The sequence below is a fragment of the Gigantopelta aegis genome, chromosome 2 (assembly GCF_016097555.1).
Source record: "Gigantopelta aegis isolate Gae_Host chromosome 2, Gae_host_genome, whole genome shotgun sequence".
NCBI classification, from domain to species: Eukaryota; Metazoa; Mollusca; class Gastropoda; order Neomphalida; family Peltospiridae; genus Gigantopelta; species Gigantopelta aegis.
In genome coordinates this window covers 24,810,474-24,837,050 of record NC_054700.1, presented here as the reverse complement: position 1 = coordinate 24,837,050, position 26,577 = coordinate 24,810,474, and the positions used below count along the sequence as shown (strand labels likewise).

The 26,577-nt window shown below is 37.0% G+C and overlaps 1 protein-coding gene across 1 annotated transcript in view; it reads left to right on the top strand.

Moving 5' to 3' along the window:
• Positions 1-26,577, top strand: part of LOC121383080 (deleted in malignant brain tumors 1 protein-like) — a 135,642-nt gene that overhangs the window by 26,720 nt on the left and 82,345 nt on the right. Inside the window, exons 2-4 of the mRNA XM_041512856.1 lie at positions 12,150-12,316; positions 13,891-14,047; positions 16,556-16,906. Coding sequence (XP_041368790.1) covers positions 12,150-12,316; positions 13,891-14,047; positions 16,556-16,906 — 675 coding nt within the window. The remainder of the gene's footprint in view (positions 1-12,149; positions 12,317-13,890; positions 14,048-16,555; positions 16,907-26,577) is intronic.

Sequence of the window (26,577 nt, the reverse complement as noted above, 5' to 3'; positions counted from 1 at the left end):
GTCTTGGGAGTGGCTGTCCTCCTACAGGCGGTGCAGGAGGGACGAAACGTCCTGTTACGGATTTCCTAGGGGAATGGCGGTCCTCCTAAACACGAAAGCAAAAATGAAAGTTGGTGTGGATGCTGTTGTCATATTACTGTGTTGTGTCTAAGAATAAGTCGTATATAGGTTCGCACACATTTGACGCACGTTTTGTGGTGCAGCAGGTTACTTAAAGGGACACTCCTGAGTTTGCTCCAATTTTTAAGATATTATTGACTAACAAAGACTTTTTAACGATTGTCATTACTTCTACGAATATTAAGACAACCAGAAACACATTGAATATACAGACACTGATACTCTAAACAAGAAAATATATTTAATATGTAAGTTTAATCGTAGAAATATTGTATTAGTCGGAAACATCTTACAATGCAGCAAACTCAGGAATGTCCCTTTAACAGGGGTCGAAATACTATCGTCGCGACCGATGTTATTTGCCGATTAACATCACCATGTCAGAATTTGTAGCTTGCCGAATCTATATGTGGTAGGAATTTCAACCAATTTCGACACCTGCTTATATTGGGCCCATGTTTCACCTAGTTCTATTATTGTACGAACATATCCCCTAACGGTTTTAACCAGCGTTCCACAACATATGTACCAAATGCCATGTTATGTACTAGAATGTCTGCTAATAAATCAGAATAGCCAATTATTACATTATGTGAAATGTATTTAGTGATAGGAGAGAGAGAGAGAGAGAGAGAGAGAGAGAGAGAGAGAGAGAGAGAGAGAGAGACAGAGAGACAGACAGACAGAGACAGAAATAGAGATAGATACAAAACAGACAGCGAGAGAGAGAGAGAGAGAGAGAGAGAGAGAGAGAGAGAGAGAGAGAGAGAGAGAGAGAGAGAGAGAGAGAGAGAGAGAGAGAGAGAGAGAGATGTGAGGATATTACTTTCGCTTTCCCGTAAACATATCAGTACATACCATGGATTTCTAATGTAACCACACTTATAAACGTTTTATTAGCAAAATACAGCGATGTTCAAGAGATGACTGAAAAACCAAATGGTAGTTACTTCGGACATGGTCAAAGTATTGAAAGCCAGGTTTAAATGGGATGCTCTTCAAAAGTTGTTGGCGAGAAAGAATGAATGAATGAATGAATGAATGAATGTTTAACGAAAAATATATCGGCTATTGGGTGTCAAACTATGGTAATGCAAACAAATAAAGTGATGATCAACATTAATATAAGAATTCAAGATTTAAATAAAAACAGTGTAAAGCAAAACTACAAATATCACAGATAGATACTGACTTTTACTCAAAATTTCTATTTTGTGCTGTATTGGCCATTCTCAAAGAGAATGTTACACCCCTGCACCACGGTGAGGTTACAGCATGTGCAGGGGTGGCGAGAAAGAAAAAAGAAGTCAGAATGAAAGAAACAAAAAAGCTAGTAAAAATAATAAATGAAAGAAAGAAAGAAAGGAAAGGAAAGGAAGAAAAAACCTTAAAACATCCCAAACACAGAAAGAAAATTGCTAGAAAGGAAGGAAGTGAAAAAAACACAAAAAAACTACGTTTTGAAACAGAAAAGTGTTTAGTATCCCTAAAAAGATATTAAAAATGTAAATAACCATTTCAAAGCCAGTATCACAGATTAACCGATCACGGAGCCCAGTGTTGATAGCAATGTCAGCTGAGAAAATACTTCTTTTGTCACAGTGTTTAAGTTTTGATCTGTTTTTAAAGACTACTAACTAGACCGAGACGCGATTAACACGTGGGGTACCAACAGTTGTATAGTGACACTGTCCGTATATTATAGTATTTATTTCTATGGGAATATTTCGTACCTGTTACGAATTGCTCAATCCAGGTACGCGACTGTAGCTGGGCCATACACACTGGCCGTTACAATAGTATACATACTTATATAAATACAAATAGTTATTATGCTTCAAGGAAGTGCGTCACAATGTAGTTATAATTGAACAGGTAAAGGAGTAGGTAGGCTTTTACAGTTAGTCATAAATCAGGTTGCTAGCCTGGGGGTAGCTGCATAAGGCATAAAAGAATTATACTGATATCAGTATAATAATAATAATAATAATAATAATAACTTTAATAATAATAAAAAAGAAAGAAATGTTTTATTTAACGACGTACTCAACACATTTTATGTACGGTTATATGGCGTCAAACATATGGTTAACGACTACACAGATATTGAGAGAGGAAACCCGCTATCGCCACATCATGGGTTACTCTTTTCGATTAGCAGCAAGGGTTCTTTTATATGCACCATCCCACAGACAGGGTAGTACATACCACGGTCTTTGATATACCAGTCGTGGTGCGCTGGCTGGAGCGAGAAATAGCCCAATGGGCCCACTGACGGGGATCGATCCCAAACCGACCGCGCATCAAGCGAGCGCTGTGCCATTAATAATAATAAGAACAACAAAAACAACAATACCAATAAAAATAACAGTATCAATAAATAAATAAATAAGTAAGTATGACAACTCAAAAACCACATTTTTCAAATAAGTGAGAGTAATCTGTGTGGCGGCAATGGACTTCTCGTTTTATTCTCTACATTAAGTGTTACAACTAACATGATGCTATTTAACACCATATAGCCGGAATGTTGTTAAACGAATCTTGTTTTACCTGTATTTCTTCTGTGGTACTGGCGGCAGTAGCCAAGGTGCGATCAATCCAATGGCAGTGATAGCTGTAGTCACGTGTATTTAAGATTCCAGGAATTGTTTTAATTTTATTTTGTTTAACGACACCACTAGATGACATTGATTTATTAATCATCGGCTATTTGATGTCAAATATTTGGTAATTTTGACATATAGTCTTAGAGAGGAAACCCGCTACATTTTCCCCATTAGTAGCAAGGGGCCATTTATATGCACTCTCACAGACAGGATAGAACATACCACGGCCTTTGATATACCAGTCGTGGAAGGAGAAATAGCTTAATGACCCACCGACGGGGATCGATCCCAATCCCGGGATTGAATATGTAACACAGTTTTTGTAGTTCATTCTGCTCGTCTTCTCATTCTGGTTTCTCTATAAGTAAAATCTACTAATTCTAAAACTGTTGGATACCAAAAATTGCAAATATAAATGTAAAGTAATATTAAACTAGGATTTTATATATATAACGAAAACTCGCTAAGGACATAAACACTATAAAACATGACAAGAAACTACTCGTACCTGCCGATAAAACCACAAACTTTTACAAGCTGGACACCACCACTTACAACAGACTACTAGATAGCAACACAACCAAAGCATATAAAATAGCGGCACAGAACTCAGAACGAGAGATAACCACTAAAGACAAACACATTGCAGAAAAACTAAATCTAGCAGACCGCATAGATACAACAGCAAAAAGTGAAGCATTTATCACGTTAAAAGACCACAAACCAAACTTCTCCAATAAACCCACCTGTAGGCTAATAAACCCATCTAAACCGGAAATTGGCATAATAAGCAAAACAATCTTAGAGAGAATCAACAGAAAGATTCTGAACACAACCAGAACAAACCAGTGGAGGAACACGTCAGACGTGATTAAGTGGTTTAAAGCAATATCCAATAAATCAAACTATTCTTTCATATGTTTCGACATATGTGATTTTTATCCGTCCATAACAGAAAATCTCGTGAAACAAGCCCTACAGTTCGCATCCAAATTCGACGATATTTCTAGCGATGAGATGGAAATAATATTACAAGCAAGAAATTCACTGCTATTTAACAACAGCAAAGCGTGGTGCAAAACAGGCAAACAATCACGGTTTGATGTAACTATGGGTAGTCATGATGGAGCAGAAATTTGCGAAATCGTCGGGCTCTTTCTTCTTTCAAAACTACAAGCCAAATACGGCAACAATATAGGACTATATCGCGACGATGGCCTAGCAGCATTCAATGAGTCACCGAGAACCATAGAGATAATCAAAAAAGATATTTGCAGAATATTTGCAAACCATAAACTCAAGATCACCATAGTCGCCAACAAAAAATCTGTAGATTACTTAGACGTAACTCTAGATCTTGAAAAGAGCTCAGTCAAACCCTATATGAAACCAAACAACACACCTTTATACATCCACAACAAGAGCAACCACCCTCCAAATATCATCCGCAGTATACCAAAAACAATAAATAAAAGACTTTCTGATATATCTTCGAATGAGTGCATCTTTGAAGAAGCGAAACGCCCATATAAGGAAGCCTTACTCAAGAGCGGATATAACTATAACCTCAAATACACCCCGACAGCAGAAAACAACAGACGAAGAAACAACCGCAATAGGAACATCACCTGGTACAACCCACCATATAGCTCCAACGTGAAAACCAACGTAGGTCACCAGTTCCTCAGATTACTCGATGAGTGCTTTCCCAAAAGCAACCCTCTCCACAAAATTATAAATCGAAACACTGTTAAAATTAGCTATAGCTGCATGCCTAATGTTGGGAAAATAATTTCAGCGCATAACAAAACTCTACTTCAACAACACAGAGACAAAGACGCCGTTCCCTCCAGAGAATGCAACTGTAGACGAAGGGCTGAATGTCCACTTGAGGGTAAATGCTTGCAGAAAGGAGTAATATACCAAGCTACCGTTAATACACTCGATGACAACAAGCAAGAAACATACGTTGGTTTGACCGAGAACACATTTAAGACGAGATATACCGCGCACATGAGCAGTTTTCAAAACGCAACACAGAAGAACGCAACAGCGCTAAGTCAGTACATTTGGACACTGAAGGATAGATTCACCCCATACACCATTAAGTGGAAAATTTTATCCAAAGCAAAGCCATACTCTCCAGCGAGCAAAATATGTAACCTCTGCCTGAAGGAAAAACTGTTCATAATGTATAAACCTGAAACCAGCACACTAAACTCCAAGAATGAACTCGTATCAGCATGTCGACACAGACGCAAATACTTTCTGTGCGCATACAAAACATCACCTATAGACCTGCATAGTGACGTAACCTCGACGTCACAGAGTCCATTACGTCATCAGCTTTCCGTTGACGGAGTAATTAAATCTACATCTGATGAGTGAGAGCAATTCAACTCTCTCACGAAACAAGCCTGTCATGTAGAGATAAATATACACTTTTAACGATATATATACACATACACATACACATACACATACACATACACACACACATACATACATACATATATATATATATATATATATATATATATATATATATATATATATATATATATATATATATATATATATATATACATGTATATATAAAGACTTTATATGCGAGGTTTATCCTAGATATTTTTATAAATAGACATTTATACACACACACACACACACACACACACACACACACACACGCGCGCGCGCGCATACGCATATATATATATATATATATATATATATATATATATATATATACACGTATATATATATGAAGTTAAAGTTTGTTTTGTTTAACGACACCACTAGAGCACATTGATTAATTAATCATCGGTTATTGGATGTCAAACATATGGTAATTTTTGACACAGTACTCGGTACATTAAGTACAAAACTGCTGTGCAAAATGGGTTTTTCCAAAGATTATTAACGTATCTAACAGTGTTTGTATCAAATAGCGTAATTTAAAAGTGAAATATTGCCATGAACTGAACTTGTGATAAGATAGGCTGTTATATTAGGCACTACTGTGTACGAAGCCAAACTGATGTTGCGGCAAGTGTCTGTCATTTTTTTATGGCCCTATCTAGTTAGTCCCATTTACTCAGCTCAACATTTGCTGCTCCGATCAACAGTTCATTCTTTACTTTGAATTTAAACACCTCATTAACTGACAATAATATTATTAATGCAAGCTTCCCGCCAAAATCTAAACTGTACATTGCTGACGCTTTGTTGCTTATTGTGACGTTGTTTAAGTTTACGTGTCACGTAGATCACTTGCTGACCCAGTTCGTAGAAAAATAACGTGTAGTACTAGTAGTAGGTCTCGACAACTGCTTACTTCTGCAGTATGACTTCTTCGTATGGCGAGTTAAACACGCTCCCCCTCCCCGTCACACGTGATGCATGGTTAGACAAATTTCAATAATGGCTGCCGATTCGCATAGGTCGACAGCAAAATCAACCGATCTGCCGAATACATTTTCGCCTTAATGTATTTAAAAATATCGTTGTTTAATTAAGTGTTTCACAAAACCATTTTTACTTCAGTAAATCGAAGCACAAGAACACGGAAGTGACGAGTGTCGAATGCAACCAAAAGAACATTTAAAACATTGCTGCATTGCTTGAACCAACCGATATACGGCACTTGCCTTATTTATGAAACCAAAGCCATACACGAAATTCAAAAATAGAAGAGAAAAAGAAAAGAAAAAAAAAATCACAAATGGCGTAACCAGAGGGTGGGTTGATGGGTACCATATCTTTGGCCCTCCAGTTATGTATACTAACATATTGGCCCGTCTTCGTTCTGACAAGAGCTGATAGGGCTGTGTACGTTTGGTTGCCCCATCCCCTCTTTATAAAATCAGGCTGTCCAGCACACCCTTATGAAAAAGTAGGACAAAAGTAGAACTGAAACAGTACGTAGTAGCGACATTATTCATGTTCATATTGAGAAAACACTTTATTATGTGGTGATCAGTTTGTACATGTATTTTGAGTTCTATCAAAAATTATATGAATCTTATGTAACAGTCACATTATACAGTTATTTCAAATTACTGTACACTATATTAATCAATATACATATTTACATGCATAGGAATGCCGATGCACAGTAAAACAGAGTTAACATGATTAATTTAAGTTTTCCATAATGCATTATAGTTTCTGAAGTCATACATACACATTATACATTATAATCATGTTAATCATTGGAAAATATGTTGGCTTTGAGGGTGTAATTTTAATATGTTGAGATTACATGGTGCCACAAATTGGGAAATATATCTTGCTGCCAATGAAAATAAAAATAATTCCCATAACTGTTGACTTGTATAATAACACATGGAATATGCACACTTTAACAGCAATTCGCTGCATTTTCAAACAAAAAGAGTAAGAAAAACTAGGAACGATAAGACAAAGACCAAAAAGTACGAAAAAGTAAAATGGTTAGACAGCCTGTAAAATATTTGCCAATTAAGTCAGTACAATACAGTGTTTAAACAAATTATAAACTCGTGTGTTGAGACAACAACTGTTGGGAATCAAACTTGAAGCTTCTGGCCCCCACAACCCAATCCCCCCCCCCCCCTCCATTAGTTATCCTACTGTCAGCACAAAATGTACTCAACAAAGATTTATCTCTTCTAGAAGCATAGGCAGATAACAAATAGTACTAAATATTATAAGACAACCCATGCCTACAGAACAATAATAATTATACAAAATAAAAATGTATGTAAAAAAAAGAGAGGCAAAATTATATATTACACTAGTTTAACATGAAACTAAACCACAGATTGCAGTTCGCAACATTTGTTTAATATTTATTATGAAAATACTTCCTAACCTTTTCTTTTTTCTCAAAGAGAGGATCTTTACATATTAATCGCCATGCAGTCTAGTACTTGTAAATATATTTATTAAAAAATGTATCTTTCTGTGTCATCCATCTCCAAATCCTCGAAATTTGTACAGTCAACTAAGCAATTAAAGATTATCATTTGATGGGTGGTGTCAAACTGAATCCCAAGTCTTGCAAGTCTGAATTACTCCTTAGCAGCAATATGTCAAGTACAAAAAACAATGAATATTATATTAAATGAAATTGTTGAAAGTGTTTCATTTTCAGCAGCAGTTTCACCCCTTCCCCAGGTTTTTTTCACATCAGTTGAAACTGTTCTATTATTTCTATCATTCTGTTCTCAATATCAAGATACAATGTAATTTGTTTAATAGTTTGTTTTCAGAATATCATTTTCGACATCTAATCAATGACTCCACATCCATTGGTTCAGTTGCTAAAATATATAAAAACAAATATGTTAAGTATTTCACATCCATTTGAAGAAGTATATTAGTCTGTAACTTAATTACATATCGTTGTATTAACTTAAAGTTTAATTTAATTTCAGGAAAACATTTTGTTAACAGAAAACAAAATCAGTGTGACTAAACAAATTATAAAATTAAAAGTATAGCAGTACATTAAGAAAAGTAGTAAACAATGTATTTAACTTTGATGATGCTATTTGATTTGTATTAGAAAGTTGCACAAAGCTACGTGTAAGATGACATGTAAAACAAGAAAAATGCCTATGCTATGCTAAAATTTTGGGTATAAAATAATGATGAAAAAATTACTATCTCCAAAAGAAAATCATATTTAGGGTAGGTAATAAAAACAAAACAGACGTACGTGCCTCATCTAGGTGGTTATGGGTTTGAAATGTTTTGAAATTAGGGTTAGAACATTACAGTTCAAGCACATGACCAATTGTAAACAGCAGTTCTTTTACTATCATTTATTTAAATATCTAAACATTAAAAAAATATATCCGTTAATTTCCAAGATTTTAGGGTACACAATTTTACCCTCTGGCAGAAACCATTAAGTGGAAAATTCTAAGAATATCAAAGAGCTGGTCAAAGATCACAAACACTTGAACATAATGCAATAACAGAGCATAAAACATGTCTTACCCATGAATGTTGTTCTTGTGGTGTGGGGCTTCCTTGCAAATATTAATAGAATAAGTGTGGGACTCTCTTGGTGACGATTCACTGAAATGAAAAAACTCAATACAAATACATGTAGTACCTGTTTAATTACCATAGTAAACACAAATGTCATTAAGGTTAATAGTATACACTAAACAGAAGGTGCATGTAAATATTTTAGAATTTGTTCAAAATAAAATCCATTCTGTACAAACAATAAAGGAATAATAAAATGTCTTACCAGTATTTATTATAAATTACCCAATATTGGTAATTGATCTGCTGTTAGGTGAGGAATTGTTTTAATATATATTATGGTAAAATTGTGTTGTTTTAATTTGGGGGGGGGGGGGGGGGGGGGACTAGTGGATGCAAAATTTGTTTTGTTTAAAGACACCACTAGAGCACATTGAATTATTAGTCATCAGCTATTGGATGTCAAACATTTTGTACTTCTGACATGTGCAAACCTGCTACATTTTTCCATTAGTAGCCAGGTATCTTTTATATACACCACACAACAGACAGAATAGCACATACCACAGCCTTTGATATAGCATGGACATGTAGATATATATATATATATATATATATATATAGAGAGAGAGAGAGAGAGAGAGAGAGAGAGAGAGAGAGAGAGAGAGAGAGAGAGAGAGAGAGAGAGAGAGAGAGAGAAGAGAGAGAGAGAGAGAGAGAGAGAGAGAGAGATAAATAGATGGATGGTTGAATGGATGGATGGATGGATGGATGGATGGATGTTTTTGTGGCATGGGTCATAATAATACATTGAAAACTGTTATAGCACACTTCTGACACTAGGCTATAGTTGCTAAAGTAGCTGAAAGCCTGCGATGGTCGTGGCTATGATATTGACATTATTCAGCGTCATTGTAATTGACATCGTTTAATGTTATTAACACCAATTGTAAAACTATTACTATCATATTTAATGTTTGTTATAAATCACAGTTTGTAGATAATAAATGAATTATAACATTCGCGGGAATGCAATACGAAATTTATGAAACTCTTTTGGAAATTGTTTTATACTACTCCCCTCACTCGGGGAATAAAACATTCCCAAATTCGTTTCATAAATGACGTGTGACACTCCCGCTTACGCAGTAATCGGTCTCTGTCTCCTTCTCTGTCTGTCTGTCTCTCTTTATTTCTTACATATCCTGAAGAAAAAATCCCAGTTTTAAAATAAATTTAAATGCCTTATCCAACGAAAATCTATTTACGGCCCTTTCGCCTATTGTTAACTTGTGCGTCACAGACAAGTCAATTTCAGGTTATCTTGTACGTCACGATCTGGATCCCGTTCCACGAAGCGATCTTAGCCCTAAGATCATCGTAACTGTACAGCTAACATATGCACTTAAGATGATCTTAGCGTTAAGATCGCTTTGTGGCACGGGGACCTGTCCATCACCTAGGAGCGGCCAGTCGTATGTCTTTAAAATGTTAACGCACGTATATGTATCTGTTATAAAAAATAACGAATGATGTTCTTACCAATGGGTGTGTAAGAAATATATATTATTGTTCTGTTAAATTCATACAATAGCTTATAGCTTTGCATACACCAGTGAATGGCAGTTATTATTTTCCAAATAAAAACTCCCCGTGTGACAGCAACATAAACTATGTAATATACATTTATCTCCGACCATCACGTTACCGACTCGTCTGTTAAAATATACATTATATTCAGCAGATCGTTATATGCAGGCGTTGTTGATACCTCAAGCATATTATCACCAGCGGATGCACATTGTTTGTAAGGGAGTGGGACAGGCGATGGTAATATACTATAATGTTACGTTAGCTATGGGTGTTTTTGTGATGTAGGCCCAAGACTGTAGTTAGGGAATACTTAGGGCATGCGGAGCGGGACGTAGCCCAGTTGTAAAGCGCTCGCTTGATGCGCGGTCGGTGTGGGATCGGTCCCGTCGGTGGGCCTATTGGGCTATTTTTTGTTCCAGTCAATACACCACGACTGTTATATCAAAGGTCGTGGTATGTACTATCCTATCTGTGGGATGGTGCATATAAAAGGTCCCTTGCTGCTAATGGAACAAAATGTAGCGGGTTTTCCCTTTAAGACTATATGTCAAAATTACCAATATCCAATGTGCTCTAGTGGAAGGAAGGAAGGAAATGTTTTATTTAACGACGCACTATGTGCTCTAGTGGAAGGAAGGAAGGAAATGTTTTATTTAACGACGCACTATGTGCTCTAGTGGAAGGAAGGAAGGAAATGTTTTATTTAACGACGCACTATGTGCTCTAGTGGTGTCGTTAAACAAAACAAACTTCAAACTTATGGCATAATGGGTGCCGGTACGGGTGACATGTCGTGCACAGTCGTGTGTGTTAAAAGAGACCCGATGGACTGACATCTGTCTCTACACTGAGTAAGATTAAAACGTGTATATAAAACATAGTGTTCAGCTGTAAACCCTTACCAACTCAAATAACATTTCTTAACAAAATGTTCTATGTAAATAAAAAGTTTCTTAACAAATTATCATCAAATTATATAGATTAAATTTAATTTTTAATACATGGATGAAGATAACCAACGTTATCCCGAAAACTCTGCCGTTCGAGAGCTAGACGACATATTGACTATTATAATAGTCTCTCAGTTAGAGATAACACGGCATTTCTGCCTACCACCAGGGTGGCAACGATTCCCGCTCTAAGACAACAATAACCCTATGTTTGATGCTAAATACATTGCATTGATCATTAGGGACAATAGGGAATATATGATAGCGAAATATTGGACAAGCTACATTAATTTCGCTGCGAGTGTTTTTGGTATGCTTTTTCGGTTTTATTTTTTTTATCACGGTGGCACTCTAACCGTCAAGTATGGCGTATAGTATATTAGGATTATAGTCTATAGATTGTAGCATGGGCGTCACTTAATACGCGTATAGTATATTAGGATTATAGTCTATAGATTGTAGCATGGGTGTCACTTAATACGCGTATAGTATATTAGGATTGTAGTCTATAGATTGTAGCATGGGCGTCACTTAATACGCGTATAGTATATTAGGATTATAGTCTATAGATTGTAGCATGGGCGTCACTTAATACGCGTATATGATATTGGGATTATAGTCTATAGATTGTAGCATGGGCGTCACTTAATACGCGTATAGTATATTAGGATTATAGTCTATAGATTGTAGCATGGACGTCACTTAATACGCGGAATGTATGGACTGAGAAATAATATCAAGATTAAACCCTAACATTGCATGCTGTTTTCTGGCGTAACAATAATAACAACAATACAATTTGTTTGTTATATTGAGATTCTCAGTGGAGGCATCTGCACCTACGGCCAACAATTTAAGATGTATTATTAGAGTAATATCTAATATTGGTTTCTTACAGCAATCTTTCTCCGCCTGATAAACGGCCCTAACTATTTCTCGGGGACGGTGCAAGTACGCAGTTCGGAAACAGAGGAATGGGGGACCGTGTGTGATGATTTCTGGGACAATACCGCCGCCACAGTCGTCTGCAGAATGCTGGGGCACAAATTTGGCAAAGCCCAAAAGGTATGACAGTGTGCGCTGCATTTTCAATTACAGAGCCATCGAGAAAACGGACATAATAGGGAAGAATCCACGAGACTTGAACCTTTTAGGTTGAACGTTGTGTGTATTGGTGTATGTGTGTGTGTGTGTGTGGGGGTGGGGGGGATAATAGGGGAGAATCCCCGAGACTTTAACCTCTTGGGTTGAATGTGAATTGTGTTTTGTGGATGGGGGGGGGGGGGGGGGTGGGGGTGTAATAGGGGAGAATCCACGGGACGTGCACTTCTTTGGTTGAACGTTGTGTGTGTTGGGGAGGGGGTAATAGGGGAGAATCCTCGAGACGTGCACTTTTTTGGATTGTGTTGGGGGAGGGAGGATTCTCCCCCAACACACACAACGTTCAACCAATGAGGTTCAAGTCTCGTGGATTCTCCGCTATTACTTGCACCTCATTGGTTGAACGTTGTGTGTGTTGGGGGAGGGGGGAGGGGGTAATAGCGGAGAATCCACGAGACTTGCACCTCATTGGTTGTACGTTGTGTGTGTTGGGGTGGGGGTGGGGGGTAATAGCGGAGAATCCACGATACTTGCACTTCGTTGGTTGTACGTTGTGTGTGTGTTGGAGGATGGGGTAATAGCGGAGAATCCACGAGACTTGAACCTCTTTGGTTGTACGTTGTGTGTGTTGGGGGATGGGGTAATAGCGGAGAATCCACGAGACTTGCACCTCATTGGTTGAACGTTGTGTGTGTTGGGGGAGGCGGGTAATAGCGGAGAATCCACGAGACTTGCACCTCATGGGTTGTACGTTGTGTGTGTTGGGGGAGGAGGGTAATAGCGGAGAATCCACGAGACTTGCACCTCATTGGTTGAACGTTGTGTGTGTTGGAGGAGGGGGTAATAGCGGAGAATCCACGAGACTTGCACCTCATTGGTTGTACGTTGTGTGTGTTGGGGTGGGGGTGGGGGGTAATAGCGGAGAATCCACGATACTTGCACTTCATTGGTTGTACGTTGTGTGTGTTGGGGGATGGGGTAATAGCGGAGAATCCACGAGACTTGAACCTCTTTGGTTGTACGTTGTGTGTGTTGGGGGAGGGGGTAATAGCGGAGAATCCACGAGACTTGCACCTCATTGGTTGAACGTTGTGTGTGTTGGGGAAGGCGGGTAATAGCGGAGAATCCACGAGACTTGAACCTCTTTGGTTGTACGTTGTGTGTGTTGGGGGAGGAGGGTAATAGCGGAGAATCCCCGAGACTTGAACCTCTTAGGTTGAATGTGAATTGTGTGTTGTGGATGGGGTGGGGTGGGGTGGGGTAGGGTGGGGAGGGGGTGTTAATAGAGGAGAATCACCGAGACTTTAACCTCTTGGGTTGAATGTGAATTGTGTGTTGTGGATGGGGAGTGGGGGTGGGGTTAATAGAGGAGAATCACCGAGACTTTAACCTCTTGGGTTGAAGATGGAGTGCGCCTGTTGGAGAGAGAGAGAGAGAGAGAGAGAGAGAGAGAGAGAGAGAGAGAGAGAGAGAGAGAGAGAGAGAGAGAGAGAGAGAGGAGACGTCTTTATGATTGATGATCGTCTACCATGTTTCAGCGAGCCGAATTTGGCGAGGGGACTGGGACTATCTTCATGGATGACGTCCAGTGCGACGGCAGCGAGTCCAGCCTCGTGGACTGCAAATTCAAGGGCTGGGGCGTCAGTAACTGCAAACATTACGAAGACGCCGGCGTAATATGCACAAATGCCACCGGTAAGGCTTGTTCCAATAAAATATTAAAACGTCGCAGATCGTAGCAATATATATTAAACGGTCTGCGACAGATCAAGGAAATTAAAATGTCGGTGGTCTGCGGCATGTGTCACATTTTATGGGAACTTCGCTTTAGTCTGCTATAAATGGCTGGCGGTTTGACATGCAGGTTGATAAGATAGTACATAGGTAGGAGGGTAGGTATATAGGCATGCAGGTTGATAAGATAGTACATAGGTAGGATGGTAGGTATATAGGCTTGCAGGTTGATGAGATAGTACATAGGTAAGAGGGTAGGTATATAGGCATGCAGGTTGGTAAGATAGTATATAGGTAAGGGGGTAGGTATATAGAAAGGTAGGTTGGTGTAGTCTTTTTCACCCCACAACAGTGTTTTAGTCAATAACCTTAGACTGGTTTGGTATACAGGAAAATGAAAAGAAGCTTTGTTAGCTCACACAAATAAGTAGACTCACAACTGAGAAGGAAAAAAAGCCAAATCATCATTATTTACGTTTGCAATGAAATATTTCACATTAACAATTACGTTGTGTATCATTTGATGGCTGGTGATTATATCCTTTCACGCAGAGAGAGATGAAACTAAAGAAGCAAAAGAAAACAAATGTTGATGCTTGAATATTTAGTCATTTCTCGTAATATCTGAATATTTAGTCATTTCTCGTAATATCTGAACATTTAGTCATTTCACGTAATATCTGAACATCTAGTCATTTCACGTAATATCTGAACATTTAGTCATTTCACGTAATATCTGAATATTTAGTCATTTCATGTAATGGCTGAACATTTAGTCATTTCATGTAATGGCTGAACATTTAGTCATTTCACGTAATATCTGAACATTTAGTCATTTCACGTAATATCTGAACATTTAGTCATTTCACGTAATATCTGAACATTTAGTCATTTCACGTAATATCTGAACATTTAGTCATTTCATGTAATGGCTGAACATTTAGTCATTTCATGTAATGGCTGAACATTTAGTAATTTCACGTAATATCTGAATATTTAGTAATTTCAAGTAATATCTGAACATTTAGTCATTTCATATAATAGCTGAACATTTAGTCATTTCACGTAATATCTGAACATTTAGTAATTTCACGTAATATCTGAATATTTAGTAATTTCACGTAATATCTGAACATTTAATCATTTCACATAATAGCTGAACATTTAGTCATTTCACGTAATATCTGAACATTTAGTCATTTCATGTAATGGCTGAACATTTAGTCATTTCACGTAATATCTGAATATTTAGTAATTTCACGTAATATCTGAACATTTAGTCATTTCATATAATGGCTGAACATTTAGTCATTTCACGTAATATCTGAACATTTAGTCATTTCATGTAATGGCTGAACATTTAGTCATTTCACGTAATATCTGAACATTTAGTAATTTCACGTAATATCTGAATATTTAGTAATTTCACGCAGTGCCTAATGCTATAGTAATTTCGCGCAAAAAGTGGTCAGATTACACTGAAAAACCCACCAGTTAACAAAAGACTATTAAACAGCTTCTTTATTATTATTATTATTATTAACTACTTACAACATTTTCATTAAATGATCAATTTCAGAAAAATCCAGCTTTTTTTCTTTCTTATTTTTTATTTTGTTGTTGTCTATAATAGCTCAAAATGCATTTTATTCCAAAACAGAAATGTACGTATCTCTAAAACTGGGAAAACAGGAGAGGATCCAGGGCATTTTCTATGGAGGGGGAAAAGGGCAACCCAGTGAATTTGTTTTTAAAAGCTAGGAAAAATATATGTATATATAGGTCACGGCACTAATAACTCTCTCTCTCTCTCTCTCTATAGAGGTTATTACCAGAGTGTTTTTTGTTATTGTCACTATCATATATTAGGAATAAAAATTGTATTATGCGCGCCGCTGGCGAGCATAATACATTATTTTTATTCCTAATATATGATATTGATAATACTGAAACACATGAGGGTAATAATCTTTTTATCATATAATCTCAAGCTTAATACAACGTTTTTTTTGTAAACTGTACACGCAACTTTAATTCCAGTCCGCCATTACTAGATATTCAAATGATGTAAGAATATGTGGCGCGGCGTCTTTTTGAATGGAAATGACGTCAAACTCTAAAGACGTCATTTTGGATATCCTTACATCAAAATAAGCAAGTGCAGAACTTTTTTTTTTTTTTTTTTTTTTTTTTTTTCTGAACGCTGGACAGCTTTCAGTGTAAAACTGCTATTGAAATGTTTTTATTTTATGACTATGAATGCATACGTCGATTATGAAGTGTCACCCTAGTACTTTTGCTCAAATGCCGTGACCTCGATAAATTTACATCTAATTTGCAAAGTTACCAAATTTATAATGTATGTGATCTGAAAAATATCACATATTTCGATTGTACTGAAAATGTAAGATATTATATGATAAGTAAATATATATAAATCTATATAATTCTATGTTTTTTCTTCTTCAGTGAGTCTTGTATCACACGACGGCGGTTTGACGTCGAGCTATGGGGCGGTGTATGTGAGGACCGCCAGCGGCCTCGTCCCTGTGTGTGACACTGACTGGGGTCAGGCGGACGCCGCCGTGGCGTGTAGGTCCCTAGGCTTCATGTCCGGAAAGCACCTGTGCTGTTCCAAGCTCAGTCCGTACAAGCGTTATGTGAGCATTGGAATCGACGAAATGGCGCTAACTAGCCTGGGGTGTAGAGGAAACGAAACTTCCATCGACAAATGCAAACACAACACGACCGGTGAATGCGAAGCCGGCCGCCTGGCATCAGTTATATGCTACAACACCACTCTGGATAAAGTTGACAGAAGTACGTACCATTTCGTCAAGGAAGAGTCGGTTCTGTTATCTTTCTTTGCAAAAATCAGTGTTTTTGTTTTGTTTTAGATTTTGGGTGAACCCATCACTTTGCCAATTCAAGAATTGGACAGCCAGTTCTAGTTTTCAGCCCCTTCTTCTTCTTCTTCTTCTTCTTCTTCTTCTTCTTCAATGGACTCATTGGGCTATTTCTTGTTCCAGCCAGTGGACCACGACTGGTATATCAATGGTGCATATAAAAAAATCCCTCGTTAGTAATGGGAAAATACAGCGGCTTTACTCTCTAAATCTATATGTCAAAGTAACAATATGTTTGACATCCATAATTAATCACTCAACGTGCTCTATAAGCATGAATGAATGAATGGATGTTTAACGACACCCCAGCACGAAAAATACATCGGCTATTGGGTGTCAAACTATGGTAATGCAAACAAATAAAGTGATGATCAACATCAATATAAAAATTCAAGATTTAAATAAAACCACAGTGTAAAGAACTGTGCAAAAAATACAAATATCACAGATAGATACTGACTTTTACTCAAAACTTTAATTGTATCCCGAAGAAAACAAGGGGATTTGTGCTCTATTGGCCATTCTCAAAGAGAATGTTACACCCCTGCATCCACGGTGAGGTTACAGCACGCGAAGGGGCTCTGCGCGTGGTGTAGCCTCACCGTGTCGTCAGACATATGGTTAAGGACCACACAGATTTTGAGAGGAAACCCGCTGTCGCCACTACATGGGCTACTCTTCCGATTAGCAGCAAGGGATCTTTTATTTGCGCTTCCCACAGGCAGGATAGCACAAACCATGGCCTTTGTTGAACCAGTTATGGATCACTGGTCGGTGCAAGTGGTTTACACCTACCAATTGAGCCTTGCGGAGCACTCACTCAGGGTTTGGAGTTGGTATCTGGATTAAAAATCCCATGCCTCGACTGGGATCCGAACCCAGTACCTACCAGCCTGTAGACCGATGGCCTACCACGACGCCACCGAGGCCGGTTTTTTCGATATGAAATCCATTAATTCATATATTGTAGTCACGGCATATATTAGCACATTAAAAATTGCAATATGTAGAGGTATATATTATTGAAGATGCTTTGCCGATTTCGTACGCCACTGCATAGACATGGAATTTTTTATTGAAACTTTAATTCTCAAGTACATTCCAGTGCACTCCGGTGCTGATTCCCCTCAGACTTGAAACTACACTTACATTTGGTTAAAATGCCATTTGGTATAACAATAAAATAAATTGTAGAAATGAACAAGTGAATCGCTAGTCATCCTGTACCTCCATATGGACCAGTCCACATTTCATTAAAGATCCACGTTTATCAAAAACATAATTGACCATTGTTTGGTATCTACGTATACCTTTTACAATATATATGAAGTATCAATAAAATAAATAAATAAAAAATTACCCGTTTTTAATATATTTTAATATAATAAAAAGTCGCGTTTTCCCCATCACTTTTGATAAAGACAGCCTCCAAGGCCTGCAATAGAATAAAATTTTCGCGTTTTAAAAATACACGTGTTCTACCTTCCCAGTAAAATGTCTGAAAGGCTGAGAATCACGCTTTTATGTTATGCCGGTTAGCGCGTCACGGGGCCTGTCGAATTCAAACTAAGTCGCGTGACCCCGTGACGCGCTAAGCGGCATAACATAAAAACGTGATTCTCAGCCTTTCAGACATTTTACTGGGAAGGCGGAACACGTGTATTTTTAAAACGTTAACATTTTATTCTATTGCAGGCCTTGGAGGCCACAGGTGGAAAGGCTGTCTTTATCAAAAGTCCACCCACACCCCTCTATAGTAGGTGCATTTTTGTTAACTCTGTCCACTGGTGGACCATATTTCAGCTTGGTAGGCAGTCTGGTTTGAGTCGAAAACGGTACTGCAGTCGGGCATCCTGGTGTAAATAAAATGGTTTCTATTATCTTCCCTTTGCTACGTTGACAATTTTCAGGTCGCTGAACTTATCATACAAAACAACTATAAAGCATTTCAATAGCTGGAGATGTAGATATGGGCCATCTGTATCTGTTGGTTTGAGGGTTATATAATGAAGTGAAATTCATCTTCTATTTCATCAGAACTACACACCTTACATGTTCTTTGAGATCTCTCTATGTTAATATACCTGCCAGTTTCAATATTTAATTTGTGTGCACAAATTCTAATTTTTGTTATTTCTTTTAAGTTACGCGAATCTGTTGGTTTAGCTAAATATGTTTGTAATTTGTATTCTCTTATTAAATGCTGATATAGTAAACCCTTGGTAGATGCCGTTATTGTACTGTAGCATTGATGCTTGAATTCGTCATACATCCTTTCTTTTATTATGTGATATATAGAGGCTATTTCATGGTGTTTTTCCGAATACGATTTTTTATCTCAACTCGTGATGTGTGAAAACCATATTTTCTTCTTTACTTGTTTCTTCTTCTTCTTTACTTGTTCCTTCTTCTTCTTTACTTGTTTCTTCGTCTTCTTTACTTGTTTCTTCTTCTTCTTTACTTGTTTCTTCTTCTTCTTCTTTACTTGTTTCTTCTTCTTCTTTACTTGTTCCTCCTTCTTCTTTACTTGTTTCTTCTTCTTCTTTACTTGTTCCTTCTTCTTTACTTCTTTCTTCTTGTTCTTCACTTGTTCCTTCTTCTTTACTTGTTCCTCCTTCTTCTTTACTTGTTTCTTCTTCTTTACTTGTTTCTTCTTCTTCTTTACTTGTTTCTTCTTCTTCTTTACTTGTTTCTTCTTCTTTACTTGTTTCTTCTTCTTCTTTACTTGTTTCTTCTTCTTCTTTACTTGTTTCTTCTTCTTTACTTGTTTCTTCTTCTTCTTCACTTCTTCTTCTTCTTTACTTGTTTCTTCTTCTTCTTTACTTGTTTCTTCTTCTTTACTTGTTCTTCTTCTTCTTTACTTGTTTCTTCTTCTTCTTTACTTGTTTCTTCTTCTTTACTTGTTTCTTCTTCTTCTTTACTTGTTTCTTCTTCTTCTTTACTTGTTTCTCTTCTTCTTCTTTACTTGTTTCTTCTTCTTCTTTACTTGTTTCTTCTTCTTTACTTGTTTCTTCTTCTTCTTTACTTGTTTCTTCTTCTTCTTTACTTCTTTTTCTTCTTTACTTGTTTCTTCTTCTTTACTTGTTTCTTCTTCTTCTTTACTTGTTCTTCTTCTTCTTTACTTGTTTCTTCTTCTTCTTTACTTGTTTCTTTCTTTCTTGTTACTTCTTTTCTTGTTTCTTCTTCTTTACTTGTTTCTTCTTCTTTACTTGTTTCTTCTTCTTCTTTACTTGTTTCTTCTTCTTTTCTTCTTTTCCTTTTTCTTCTTCTTCTTCTTTTTTTCTTCTTCTTCTCTTTCTTTTTTTTCCCTTCTTTCTCTTTTCTTTTTTTTTTTTTTTCTTTTTTCTTTTCTTTTTTCTTTTTTTCTTCCTTTTTCTTTTTCCCCTTCTTCTTTTCTTTTCCTTCTTTCTTCTTCCTTTTCTTCTTCTTTTCTTTTTTCTTTTCTTTTTTCCCCTTTCTTTTTTTCTTCCCTCCTTTTCTTTCCCTTCCTCTTTTTCCCTTTTTTCTTCCCCCCTCTTTCTTCCCTTTTTTTCTTCTTCCCCTTTTCTTCTTTTTCTCTCTTTCCCTCTTCTTTCCCCCCTTCCCTTTTCTTTTCCTTCTTCTTCCCCTTCTTCTCCCCTTCTTTTTCTTCCTTTTTTTTCTTTCCCCCTTTTTCTTCTTCTTTCTTTTTCTCCTTTCTTCTTCCCTTCTCCCCTTTTTCTTCCCTTTTTTTGTTTCTTCTTTCCTTTTTTTCTTCTTTCCTTCTCTTTTCTTTCCTCCTTCTTTTTCTTTCCCCTCCTTCTTCTTTTCCCCTTCTTCCTTTTCCCTTCCCCTTTCTTTCTTTTTCTTTTTCTTTTCTTCTCTTTTCCCTTCCTCTTCTTCTTCTCCCTTTTTTTTCTTTTTTTTCTTTTTCCTTTTTCTCCCTTTTTCTTTTTTTTTCCCCTTCTTTTTTTTTTTTCTTTTTCTTCTCCCCCTTTTTTTCTTTTTTTTTCTTTCTTTTCCTTCTTCTTTTTTTCCCTTCCTTTTTCTTCTTTTCCCCTTTCTCTTTCCTCCTCCTCTCTTTTTTTTTTTTTTTTTTTCCCTCCTCTCCCCCCCCCTTTTTTTTTTCTTTTTTCCTTTTTTTTTTCCTTCTTTCCTTCTTCTTTCTTCCCCCCTTCTTTTTTTTTCCCTCTTTTTCCCTTCTTTTCTCCTTTCCTTCTCCCCCCCTTTTTTTTTCTTTTTTTTTTTTTTCCCTTTCCCCCCCTTTTTTTTCTCCTTCCTTTACTTTTTCTTCCTTTCCTTCTCTTTTTTTTTTTCCCCCTCCCTCCTTCCCCCCTCTTCCTTTCCTTTTTTTCCCCTCCCTTCTTTTTCCCTTCTTCTCCCCTCCTTCCCCTTTTCTCCTTTTCTTTTTCTTTTCCTTTTTTTTTTTTTTTTTTTTTTTTTTCTTTTTTTTTTCTTTCTCCCTTCTTTCCCTCTCCCCCTTCTTTCTTTTTCTTCTTCTTTTTTTCTTTCTTTCTTTTTCCTTCTTTCCCTCCCCTTCCCTCTTTTTCTTTCTTTCTCTTTTTCCTTCCTCTTCTTCCTTTTTTTCCTTCTTTTCCCCCTCTTCTTCTCCCCCCCTTCCTTTTTTTTTCTTCTTTCTTTTTTTCCCTTTTTTCCCCTTTTTCTTTTTCCCTTTTTTTTCTTCTTTTTTCCCCTTCTTCCTTTTTTTTTCCTTCCTTCTTCTCCCTTTTTTCTTTTTTCCCTTCTTTTCTTCTCTCCCCTTCTTTTTTCTCCCCCTTTTTCTTCCTTCTTCTTTCCCTTTCCCCTTCTCCCCCTTTTTTTTCTTTTTTTCCTCCCTTCCTTCTTTTTCCCTTCTCCTTTTCCTCTCCCCTTTCTTCCTCTCTTTTCCCTTCTTTTTTTTTCCCTTTTTTTTTCTTCTCTTCTTTTCCTTTTTTCTCCTTTTTTTCTTCTTTTCCTTTTTTTTTTCTTTCTTTCCTCTTTTTTCTTTTTTTTCTTTTTTTTTCTTTTTTCTTTTTTTCTTTTCCTTCTTTTCTTTCCCTTTTTCTCCCTTTCTTTTTTTTCCCTTTTTCTCTTTTTTTTCCCCCTTTTTTTTTTTTCTTTTTTTCTTCCTCCTTTTTTTTTCTTCTTTTCTTTCCTTTTTTTTTCTTTTCTTTTTCCTTCTTCCCCCCTTTCCTTTCCTTCTTTTTTTTTTCTTCTTTTTTCCTTCCCCCTTTCTTCTTCTTTCTTCTCTTCTCTCCCTTCTTTTTTTTTTTCTTTTCTTTTTTTTTTTTTTTCCCTTCTTTCCCTTTTTTTTTTTTTTCTCCCTTCTTTTTTTTTTCTTTCTTCTTCCCCTTTTTTTCTTTTCTTTCTTTCCTTCTTTCTCCCCCCCTCTTTCTTCCCCCCCCTTCTTCTTCTTTTTTTTTCTCCTTTTTTCCCCTTTTTTTTTCCTTTCCCCTTTTCTTTTCCTTTTTTCCTTCTTTTTTTCTTTTTTTCTTTTTTTCTTCTTCCCTTTTTCCTTTTTCCTTTCTTTTTTCCTTTTCCCCCCTTCCTCTTTCTTTCCTTTCCCCCCCCCTTCTTTTTCTTTTTTTTCTCCCTCCCCCCCCCCCCTTCCTTTTTCTTTTTTTTTCCTTCTTCTTCCTTCCTTCCCCTTCTTTTTTTTTTTTCTTCTTCTTTTCCCTTTTTTTTTTCCCCCTTCCCTCTTTTCTTTCCTTCTTCTTCCCCCCTTCTTTCCCTTTTTTCTTTTTTTTTCCTTCTTCTTTTTTTTCCCCCCTCCTTTCCCCCCTTTTTTTTTTCTCTTTCTTTTCTTTTTTTTTTCTTCTTTCTTTCTTTTCCCTTTCCTTTTTTCCCCCTTTTTCTTTTCTTTTTTCTCCCCCCCCCCCCCTTTTTTCTTTTTTTTCCCCCCCTTTTTCCTTTTTCTCTCCTTCTTTTCCCCTTCCTTCTTCTTCTTTCCCTTTCTTTCTTTCCCCCTTTTTTTTTTTTTTTCTCTTTTCTTCTCCCCTCCCCCTCTCCCCTTTCCCCCTTCCTTCCCTCCTCCCCTTTTTTCCTTTTTTCCCTTTTTTCTTCCTTCCCTTTCCCTTTTTTCCTTTTTCCCCCTTTTTCTCCTTTTTCCTTCCTTTTTTCCCTTTTTCCCCTTTTTTCTTTTTTTCTTTTTTTTTTCCTTTTTTTTCTCCCCTTTCTTTCCCCTTTTCCTTTTTTTCCTTTTCTTCCCTTCTCCTTTTTTTTTCCTTTTTTTTTTTCCTTTCCCTCCTCCCCCTTCCTTCTCTTCTTTCCTTCCTTTTTTCCCCTTTTTTTTTTCCTTTTTTTTTTTTCTCTTTTTCCCCCTTCTTCTCTTTTTCCCTTCTTTTTCTCCCCTTTCTTTCCTTCTTTTTCCCCCCTTTCCCCCCCTCTTTCCTTCCCTTTTTTTTTCTCCTTTTTTTTCCCCCCTTCCCCCTTTCTTCTTTTCCTCCCCTTTCTTTCCCTCCCTCTCCTTCTTCCCCTTTTCTTTCCTTTTCCTTTTTTTCTCCCCTTTTTTCTTTCTTCTCCCCCCTCCTTTTCCTTCCCCTTTTCTTTTTTTCTTCTCCTTCTTTCTCTTCTTCCCCCCTTTTTCTTTTTTTTTTTCTTCCCCTTCTCTTTCTTTTTCTCTTTTTTTTTTTTTTTCCTTTCCCCTTCCTTTCTTCCTTTTCTTCTTCTCTTCCCCTTCTTTCTTCTTTTTTTTCTTTTTTTTTTTTTTTTTTTTTCTCCTTTCTTTTTTTTTTTTTTTCTTTTTCTTTTCCCCCTTTTCTTCCCTTCCTTTTTTCCCCCCCCCCTTTTTTTCCTTTCCTTTTCCTTTTCCCCCCCTTTTCCCCTTTCCTTCCTTTTTTTCTTTTTTCCTTTTCTTTTTTTCCCCTCCTCTTTTTTTTTTTTCTTCCTTCTTTTTTCCCCTTCTTTTTTTTTTTCCCCCCTTTTTTCTTCCCCTTTTTCTCCCCTTTCCCCCCCTCCTTTTTCTTTTCCCCCCCCCCTTCCCTTCTTTTTCTTTCCTCCCCCCTTCCTCCTTTTTTCCCTTTCTTTTCTCTCTTTTCCCCTTTTTTTCCTTCTTTTCCTTTTTCTCTTCCCTTTTCCCCTCCTTCCCCCTTTTCTTCTTTTTCTTCTCCCCCCTCCTTTCCCTTTTTTCTCCTTTCCCCCTTTTCTTTCCTTTCCTTTTTTTCTCTTTCCCCCCCCTCCCCTTTTTTCTTTTTCTTTTTTCTTCCCTTTTTCCTTTCTTCTTCCCTTTTTCCCCTTTCCTTTTTTTTTTCTTTTTCCCCTTTTTCCTCCCTTCTTTTTCCTTTCCCCCTCCCCCTTTTTTTTTTTCTTTTTCTTTTTTCCTTTCCTCCCCCCCCCCCCCCTCTTTTTTTCCTTTTTTCTCCCCCTTCCCTTTTTTCTTCTTCCCCCCCCCCTTTTTCTTCTTCTTTCTTTTTTTTTTTTCTTCCTTTCCTCTTCTTTCCCTCCCCTTTCCCTCCCTTCTCCTTTCTTTTTTTTCTTTTTTCTTTTTTTTCCCCCCCCCCCCCTTCTTCCCTTTTTTTTTCCTTTTCCCCTTTCTTTTCTTCCTTTCTTTTTCTTTCCTTTTTTTTCTTTCCCCCCTTTTTTCCTTCTTCTTTTTCCCCCTTCCTTTTTCCCCCTTTTTTTTTTTCTCTTTTTTCCCCTCTTTTTTCCTTTTTCTCTTTCTTCCCTTCTTTTCTCCCCCTTCCCTCCTTTTTTTTCTTTTTTTTTTTTTTTTTTCTTTCTTTTTCCCCTCCCTTTTTCTTCTTTTCTTCCCTCCCCCTTCCTTTCTTTTCCCCTTCCCTTCCCTTCCTTTTTTTTCTTTTTTTTTCTCCTCTCCTTTTCTCTCTTTTTTTTTTTTTTTTTTTTTTCCTTTTCTTTTTTTTTTCTTTTCCCCTTTTTTTCTTCTTTTTCCCCCCCTCCCCCCTTTCCTTCTTTTTCCCCCCCTTTTCCCTCCTCTTTTTTCTTTTTCTTTCTTCCCCTTTTTTTCCTTCTCTTCCTTTTTTCCTTTCTTCTCTTTTTTTTTCTTTTTCTTCTTTTTTCCTCTTCTTCTTTTTCCTTTTTCTTCCTTTTCTCCTCTTTCTCTTCTTCTTTCCCTTTTCCCTTCCTCCCTTTTCCTTTTTCTTTCTCCCTTTCTTCCCTTTCCCCCCCCCTTCTTTCTTCCCCCTTTCCCTCTCCCCCTTTCCCTTTCTTTTTTTTTTTTTTTTCCCTTTCCTTCCCCCCTTTTCCCCTTTTCCCCTTTTTCCCCCTTTTTCTTTTTTTCCCCTTCCCCCTTCCCCCTTTTTCTCCCCTTCCTTTCTTTTTTTTTTTTTTTCCCTTTTCCTTTTTCTTCTTTCCCTTTTTTCTTTTTCTCTTTTTTTTCCCCCCTTCTTCTTTCCTTTTTCTTCTTTTTTTTCTTTTTTCCTTTTTCTTTCTTTCCCCTCTCCTCCCCTTTTTCTTTTCTTCCTTCCCCTTCTTTTCTCCTTTTTCCCCTTTTTCCCCCCTTTCTCCTTTTTTCTTTTTTTTCCCCCTTCCCCTTTTTTCTTTCCTTTTCTTTTTTTTCCTTTTCTTCTTCTTTTTCTTTCCCTTTTTTCTTCCCTTTTTTTTCCCCCCCCTTTTCCTTCTTCTTCCTCCTTTTTTCTCCCCCCCCTTTTTTCTCCTTCTCCTTTTCTTCTTTTTTTTTTTTTTTTCCCTTTTCCCTTCCTCCTTCTTCCCTTTTTTCCTTTTTCTTTCCCCCCCCCCCTCTTTCTCCCTCCTCTCCCCCCCCCCCCTTTCCTTTTTCTTTTCTCTTCTCTCTTTTCTTTCTTTTCCCCTTCCTTTCTTCCCTTCTTCCTCTTTCTCTTTCCTTCTTCTTTTCTTTCCCCCCTTTTTTTCTTTCTTCTTTCCTTCCCCCCTTTCCTTTTCCTCTCCCTTTTTTTTCTCCCTTTTTTCCTTTCCTTTTTCTTCTTTTTCTTTTTTTTTCCCTTTTTTTCTTTCTTTCTTTTTTTTCCCTTCCTTTCTTTTCTTTTTCTCCCTCTTCTTTCCTCTTTTTTTCTTTTTTCTTCTTCCTCTTCCTTCTTTTCTTCTTTTCTTTCTTCCCCCTTTCCCCCCCCTTTCCCTTTTTTTCCTCTTTCTTTTTTCTTTTTCCTCCCTCCTTTTTCTTTTTTTCTTTCCCCTTTTTTTCCCCTTCTTCTTTCTTCCCCTTTCTTTTCCTTTTTTTCCCTTTTCTTCCTTCTCTCTCCCTTCCTTTTTTCTTCCTTCTTCTTCTTTCTTCTTTTTTTTCTTCTTTCCTTTTTTTCCTCCCTCCTCTCTTCCTTCCCCTTTTCTTCCCCTTCTTCTCCTTTTTTTTTTTCTCCCCCTTTTTTCCTTTTCCCTTTCTTCTTCTTCTTTTTTTTCCCTTCCCTTCTTTTTTCTTCCTTTTTCTTCCTTCTTCTTCTCTTTTCTTCTTTCTTTTCCTTTCTTTCTTTTCTTCCTCCCCCTTCTCCCTTTTTCCCTTTTTTTTCTTTCCTTCTTTTTTTCCCTTTTTCCTTCTTCTTTCTTCTCCTTTCTTCTCCCCTTTTTTTTTCTTTCTTCTTTTTCCCTTTCCCCTCCTTTTCCCTTTTCTTCCCTTTTTTCTTTTTTCTTCCCTTTTCCCCTTTCTTTTTTTCTTTTTCTTCCTTTTTTTCTCCCTTCTTTTTTTCTCCTTCTTTCTTCCCTTCTTCCTTCTTTCTTCTTCTT